Below are 7,767 nucleotides of genomic sequence, written 5' to 3'. Positions count from 1 at the left end.
ACATTAAAACCCATTATAAACGAGGCATTTGTTGCATTCAGTGGGGACATAATTATGGATTATAATGACTTATATGGTCTTTTTACACGTTGCATTGCGCTGTGTAAACATAAAACCATGTCTGCATTTGTGATCGGTGAAATTACAAACTACAAACGCTACTCTACACTGCTCAAAACCCACGTTTGAATCGTCAGTGGCAAATTCTTTAAATATAAAAAACGTATTGCTGGAACTAGGATCTGATTTGTTGGGGAGGGTCGGACGTTAGGACTTGTAAAAGTTTGGACATGTTGTTTGCATAATTGTCGTAGTCGTGATCATGAATAGCCCCTTGTTTTTAATGCTTTGAAATGGATTTTTGTGGCATCCTATAAATCAGTTTCTCTTGTGCAGATTCTGGCAAATCCTAGAGGTTGGGATCATACAATGCCCCCAAATGTATTCCAGGGATGGAAACTCTTGTAATGTAGAAGGGTATTCATATCGGTTTCTTTAAAGGGGTCCTATTATGCTCTTTTACAAAGTCTTGATTTTGTTTTGGGGGTGTACTAAAACAGGCTCTCATACTAGGTTACACATTATTTTTCACGTATTTTACATTATAACACCCCTCTCCCCAGTGTGGCATGAACGGCTCGAATAGTTCCTGTATCAAATGAAGGCCCGCCTTCTGAAATACGAAGAGACTTTAGTCTTTGCAACTTTACAGATCTTCTTTATGCACCAAGAGCTTGTAACACTCCAAAGACAAAGGAAAAACTGAAATCGCATCATATGACCCCCTTTAATACCAAAGAGCTCAATTTTGGTCTCATCTGACCACAGCACCTTCTCTGAATCATTTAGATGTTCACTGGCAAATTTTAAACAGGCCTGTACATGTGCCTTCTTGAGCAGGATTTTAGTCCATTGCGGCGTAGTGTTACCAATGTTTTGCTTGATGACTGTGGTCCCAACTGCCTTAAAGGGGTCCTATTATGCTCTTTTACAACTCATCCTTAACCCATGAGGCGAGATCTTGCACGGAGCTCCAGACCGAGGCCGATTGATGGTTATTTTGTATTTCTTTTATTTTCAAATAATGCACCAACAGTTGTCTTCTCCCCAAGCTTCTTGCTGATGGTCTTGTAGCCCATTCAAGCCTTGTGCAGATCTACAATCTTGTCTCTGACATCCTTTGGCAGCTCTTTGGTCTTGCCCATGGTGGTGGGAGAGGTTAGAATGGAAGATACAGATTGTGTGGACAGGTGTCTTATACACCTAACGAGCTGACATTAGGAGTAACTTCTTAAAGTGGCAGGACTAATCGGTGTTCCACATGGGCACATAACTAATCTGTGGAAGCCAGAATTCTTGCTGGTTGGTAGGGGATCAAATACTTATTTCACTCACTGAAATGCAAATCAATCTCTAACCTTTATATAATGTGTTTTTTCTGGATTTTTTGGTTGGTATTCGGTCTCTATCCGTTAAAATAAACCTACCATAAAAATGACAGACCCTTCATTTCTTTGTAAGTGGGCAAACTTACAAAATCAGCAGGGGATCAAATAAATATTTTCCCCACTGTGTGTACACTTTTAAATTTAGTTTTATTATTTTTCCACAAAACGCTGCCTACCAGTGTTGATATCGTTAGCTAAAAATATGAACCAAATATAAATATTAGATGAATAAAGTAAAATGATAAATGTGGATTTAGCAACTAACTGAATTAAGTTAGTTGAAGTGGTAAAATTACTAGGGCTGGGTAAAAAAAATATAGATATCTCGATATTAATCTATTCTCATTTTTACAGAACGATATCGATTCTTAAATCCAAGAATCGATTAGTCTAGCCTGTTTTCAGTTAACTTTAATGGACGGAACATTGAAGGGCACCTCCCATCCAATAAATCGCAATAAGCATTGTGCTTTGGTACTTTTAATATGAAACGAAGTCTCAGATTTAAAATTCTGTCCATTGTATTGCAGTATTCAAACAATAAATGCAGTTTTGGCGCTGTTTAATGTGGAGTGACAGATCGCTGTAGCGCCTCAGTTCAACAGCAAAGCGCACATGAACGGATCATCTCCTCCACATTAATACCAGTTTCAGCACAAAATAAACATGACTAAACATCCGAAGGCAAGTTAAAAGAGTACAACTTTACAATCCATATCCTGTCTCATGTATGTGCTCAATCAGTGTTTAAGCCGCACAAAGACGTCAATATAACGGCTTGTAAACAATGTGTCACGTAACGTCACATTTACCTCAGAAAAAACATATACTGACCATAAACTCATTAGTCAGATAGAAAAATAAACTGTAGAGAGGGGCATTTTGCTAAATATATGCACCATATAACGTCCTAAATATAACCATATAACCAGCCCTAAAAATTTCTACATTAAAATAAGTTACTAAAAAAAAAAAAAAGAAAAAAAAAAAAAGGGAGAAATTACACGCACACACACACACACACATACATTTTAACTAATAAAGGACAAATGCATATAAAATAAACTTAAAAAGTACATGTAAAAGCTAATTCAAAATTACTAAACACTACACCTTTTTCTTGCCGTAAAAATGGGCGTGGCCATTTGTAAATTCTATGGGTCTAGCTTCTGGTCTCATTCGCGCCCAGCTATTTTTAGCTGTACAAAACGGTTCGTTTTGATGCTTGATATTGAAAATTGGTATCTTACCATATTATTTTAATGTATTATCTTAATTATGAACACACTGGTTTGTGGTGCAAACAGTTTTACCGTTTACTGCACGTTGTTATTCTTGTCATTTACCTATAGCGGTTAATGATCTCGAAGTCTCGCCCATAGGCTTACTTCCACGTTAAAGAAAAAGGTGGATAGGAGAATATAATAAATAATACTAAAAAACAAGGATAATTGACTTTAGCTGTTGGTAATTACCTGTGCTGTAACTGTAGGGGGCGCCGGGGCGGAGGCTGCAGCCGCACGTTTCTGTTGGGCTTCCCTCTCCTCTTCAGCCTTCCGTTGCTCTACCTGTTAAAGGAACAAATTTGATGAGATTATGGGATTTTAGACCAGTGGTGTTCCACATGATAGAAATATAAAAACCAACCATCAACACATCTTGTTGCATGCCGATTATGACAAAAATAACAGAAAAGTCATTAGGACAACAAACAACAAAATCCTTACCATCTTCCTCTTCTCCTCCATCTCCCTCCTCTCTTTCTCTCTGGCTGCTCTCTCCAGTTCCTTCTGAAGAGCAATAGCCTTCTCTCTCTCCAGTCTTTCTCTGCAAAGACATGAACATGTGTATTTAGTAACTCTGAATGTAATGCTTTCATTTCAAACAAGTGCACGAAAAATGAACACCAACTTCTCAGCTACAGCCTGTCTTTCTCGCTCCCGCTCGTGTTCTCTTTCCCGCTCTCGTTCGCGCTCCCTCTCTTTCTCCCGCTCTTGTTCCTTCTTCAGCTCCAGAGCACGTGCAGCCTCGGCCAGTTTGCGGGCCTTCTCTCGCTCCTCTTCAGCCTTGCGTTTGGCCAGCATCTCCTGGTGCCGCCGCTCCTCTTCCTCCTGAAGAAAAAGACAAGTATATAAATAGTTAACTATAATTAGCTACAAAAAATAAAATTAATAAATTATACAAGTTTGGGATAATTAAACAAATATATAATTTCACTTTTATGCATGCACTAAATTGATCCAATGTGACAGTAAAACATTTATAATCATACTAACATTTCTATTTCAAATAAATGCTGCTCTTAAACTTTCTATTCAAAGAATACTGAAAAACAGTTTTTTTAAAAACAAAAATATGAAGCAGCACAACTGTTTTCAACTTTGATAATCAAATGTTTCTTGAGCAGCAAATCAACATCTTATGATGATTTCTGAAGGATCATGTGACATTTAAGACTGGAGTAATGATGCTGAAAATTCAGCTTTTCAGCAAAGGAATTAAATATATTTGAAAATATATTCAAACAGAAAACAATTTTAAATTGTAATAATATTTCAGAATATTACTGCTCACTATATAGATCAAATAACTGCAGCATTGATGAGCATAAGAAACAAATCTATATATAAAAATCGAACATATTAAGCTTGATATTATTTGGATCGAAAAGGAAAGTTGCAAAAGAATAAATACACAATTTGTTTGTAAAGTACGCTTTCATTATTTGAGGTCATCCATCACCTACACATGAATTTCTTTCAACATGGGCTCCCCACTTTGATTGCTGAGGTTGACTTACAACTTGCTGAAGTTTCTTTTGTCTGGCTGCCTCCTCCTGTTTCTTGCGGAGCTCCAGCTCTTCCTGTCGTTTAGTGGCAACCTTCCTCTTGGCTTTCTCCTCAGCCAACCGCTCAACACGCAGCTGAGTGAGAGAGTGAGTGAGACACAATAGAGATTATGAAAAACTTTAATCAAACACTCCAACTTAACACTAGAAAAGTTAGTGTGGGTTTCCTCTGAGTCTTAAGATCTTCACAACCCTCTACGGACACCATGGCAATAGAATCGCCATTGGCTAGTACATTTTTTTAGTTTACTCACCAGACTAATATTAAATATTTGATATACTATTTTATACACAAGTACACTTAACAGAAGTCAGTCAATAATTATAATATATTATGACAATTAGGGATACACCGAAATGAAAATTCTTGGCCAAAGCTACAGGGTCGAAGGCCGAATACAGATTTTCTCCCCATAAATTTAGCCAACATTTTTTTCCACCATTGCATAAATTAAATAGCCAAAATGTGCTTTTTACGGTTTTGTCTAGCTTGTCTAGATTTAAAAATACTTACTGAACAATTTTTAACATTCTAGCAGACACTATACCATCAAAGCACAATTTAACTTAAAATTAATAAGTTAACCATTTGAGACCCCCTTCTTGAATCAGTTGTATTTTTTAACTGTACAAATAAATGCAGCCTTGCTGAGCAGAAGAGAATTCTTTTAAAACATTAGAAAACATAACATTCTGCAGTTTATTTACTAATCATTTGAGGCCATTTTGTGATTTCAATCATCATACAGTAACCAGCAACAACCACCCTTCCTCTTCTCATTGAAGACACGCAACACAGTATTAAACAGTCTCTCGCTGTCAGTGCTTATAATGATTTTTGCGTATTTCTCAGTTTTAAATGCTTCCACACTGCAGACATGTTTGCTGCATTAGTGCGCGCCTCTATTGGATCCAGTCACATCATTGTTCAGAACAATTTATTCGGTCTTTTTGCTTATTCAAGCTTTTTTTTATATTTTCGGCCAAATAATTTCAGTTGCCGAACATTCGGTGCATCTCTAATGATAATTAAGCATTATATGATAGAACTTTAGTAATTAGAATAACCATGTATGAATGCATATTTGTCATTTTAACTGAACTTAGGACTGGTGGTGGTGCTTAATTTAGAGTTCGTCATTTAGAGTTTCTATAAAAATAAAAGGGGGGAAAACAAAAAAACAACACTGATAAGATAATACTACTGCGAATTCTACTACTAACAACAATATAAAACGCAAAAGGATTAATGAGCTGCTGGTCATTATATTAATGTGAATATTAATCACGTTGTCTGCATTCGCTCAAATTGATTTGCTGAAATCAAAACAGGGATGATAATAAGTGAGCGCCAGCCAATGAGATTGCCGTTTGCGCATTAGTTCCGCCTACCACCGGAGAACCCGGCAGTTCTTAAAAGCTGAAGAATTCCAAAAGGAACGCTGTTATTTGGAAAATACAACAAAGAATATCGTTTAAATGTTGCATGTCAATTCTGCATGTTATGCAAGACTCTCGCTCTTTCTCTTTGCGTGTGTGAGACAAAGCGAAGGCGAGTCGTGCGCCTTCACACTAGAGTTTACGGTACGTCAAATACACAAACACATGCGCTGTGCATCCATTGAGATGAGATGAAATGAAAAATAGCACAGATCGCTTGACAGAGACTGAAACTCTGAAGCACTCAGTCAGAGTGCTCTGTGAGTGCAAACATATCTGTGCTAAACTTATACTTGGGCCCAATCCCAATTCTATCCCCTTCGCCTACACCTTCCCCATGTCCCTTGAAAGTGCGTCAAGGGGTAGGGGTGAAAATATTCCCCTTAGAATTGGGACCCCACTACTATACGTCACACATCATCATACGTCGTCTAGCTCCTACAATACACACACCTATACTGGTGTGCTGGTGTGTGCATTAGAGCCTTTAATTACGGTTCTATATTAACGCGCTGCTTACTGACACACACACACACACGAGCAAAGAAACTTGTCAATGCTGCCCCACGACTTTTATTAATAACAGTTTAAATACAGAATCGCTACATTATATTTTCCAGGAATGAGAGGATAAAATTGCTGTTTTTGACGTAAACTCTAAAAAGAGAAACTCACAGACGCACATACACGCAACTTTAATCTCTCTCTCTCGAATTGGCAATATTTGAGGAAAGGGTTTAGCGATTTCTAATTATTGGGGGTACTAGCCCTCCTCAATGTCTACGGTGGTTATCGCCCTGATCAGACATGAAAATATGTTGTGGCACTATCGTACAGTCAGCAATGATATGACGTTAGCAAACTTTAGCGTTTTTTTGCATACATTTCTTTGAATAGCATGACCGTAAATATGAACACACGATTGAATGTAACACAACAAATGATTACTTTTCATTAAAATCTTTATTAATGCCAAAAATGCTTACATTTATGGGTCTTTGTTCGCCCGGGCAGTCATGTTGCCCCTGAAGCTGGTTTACGCTGAGATAATTCATACCCCTTCGTTTGAAGTGTGGTCCCGAAAAATCTTCGTTTGAAGGGCTGTCTGGCCCTTCCCCTTACCCCTACCCCTCCAACCAAAAGAGAATTGAGACACCCCTACCCCTTCACGTGAACGCGCGAAACGGAGGGGAAAGGGGAAGGGCTAGAATTGGGATTGGGCCTTAGCATCCAACTCTCACACTGGCGAGTAAAATCTAAAAAAAGTATTAGCCAGTGGCTAATATTAGACATACTTTAGTCACCCAGAGTGAAGATTTAGTCGCATATGCGAGTGATTTACTCGCATTGTAGAGTGTTGCTTCAGTACCATGTCATTTTTCTTCTCCAGCTGTGCCATCTTTTCTTCAATCTTCTTTTTCTTTTCCTGCTCCTTCTCCTTTTCACCTTTCACTCGAGCCTCAACAACCCGTTTCAAACGCTCGTCCCGCTTCCTAAAGCGGACAGAATTCACTTTTGAGTCCTGATTTGCATTCACACTTAAACTAGATTAATTATCCAGATTTATTGAATAGTACCAAATCAATCAATGGCAAACACACATAGGAAAAGCACCTTCCCACCTTTTCATTTCTTCCTGTTTCTTTCGTCTCTCCTCCTCAATCTTTTTCTTTCGTTCATTCTCTTGTTCTATTTTCTTGTTCAATGCGTCCCACTTCTGCCGTTCTCGCTCCTGGAAGAAAAATTATCATTTTAGAGTGATCATAAAAAAAAAAAAATAATAAAATAAAAAAAAAAAGCAATTAAAGGGTTAGTTCACCCAAAAATGAAAATTAGCTCATAAATTACTCACCCTCAATGCATCCTAGGTGTATATGACTTTCTTCTTTCAGACGAATCCAGTCGGAGTTGTATAAAAAAAATTGTCTTTGATCTTTCAAGCTGTTTAATGGCAGTCAGGGGGTGTTGCATTGCTTCAGTCCAAAAGAAGTGAAATAAAAAGCACCCATCCATTTAAAAAAAAAAAAAAAA

At 37.7% G+C, this 7,767-nt stretch overlaps 1 protein-coding gene across 6 annotated transcripts in view; it reads right to left on the bottom strand.

The window, feature by feature from the left end:
- The window catches only part of LOC107674828 (inner centromere protein A), a 37,610-nt gene that overhangs the window by 3,953 nt on the left and 25,890 nt on the right, over positions 1-7,767 (bottom strand). For 5 of the 6 annotated variants that reach the window (XM_016468933.1, XM_016468932.1, XM_016468935.1 and 2 more), the window contains 6 exons: positions 7,359-7,468; positions 7,106-7,229; positions 4,249-4,371; positions 3,360-3,559; positions 3,176-3,275; positions 2,924-3,016 (listed from right to left, as the gene is read on the bottom strand). In XM_016468933.1, the coding sequence (XP_016324419.1) occupies positions 2,924-3,016; positions 3,176-3,275; positions 3,360-3,559; positions 4,249-4,371; positions 7,106-7,229; positions 7,359-7,468 (750 nt within the window). The remainder of the gene's footprint in view (positions 1-2,923; positions 3,017-3,175; positions 3,276-3,359; positions 3,560-4,248; positions 4,372-7,105; positions 7,230-7,358; positions 7,469-7,767) is intronic. The other variant, XM_016468936.1, reaches the window with a different exon arrangement.

The sequence above is a fragment of the Sinocyclocheilus anshuiensis genome, unplaced genomic scaffold, assembly GCF_001515605.1.
Source record: "Sinocyclocheilus anshuiensis isolate Anshui unplaced genomic scaffold, SAMN03320099.WGS_v1.1 scaffold941, whole genome shotgun sequence".
In the NCBI taxonomy this organism is placed as follows: Eukaryota; Metazoa; Chordata; class Actinopteri; order Cypriniformes; family Cyprinidae; genus Sinocyclocheilus; species Sinocyclocheilus anshuiensis.
This window is presented reverse-complemented; position numbering and strand designations above follow the sequence as displayed.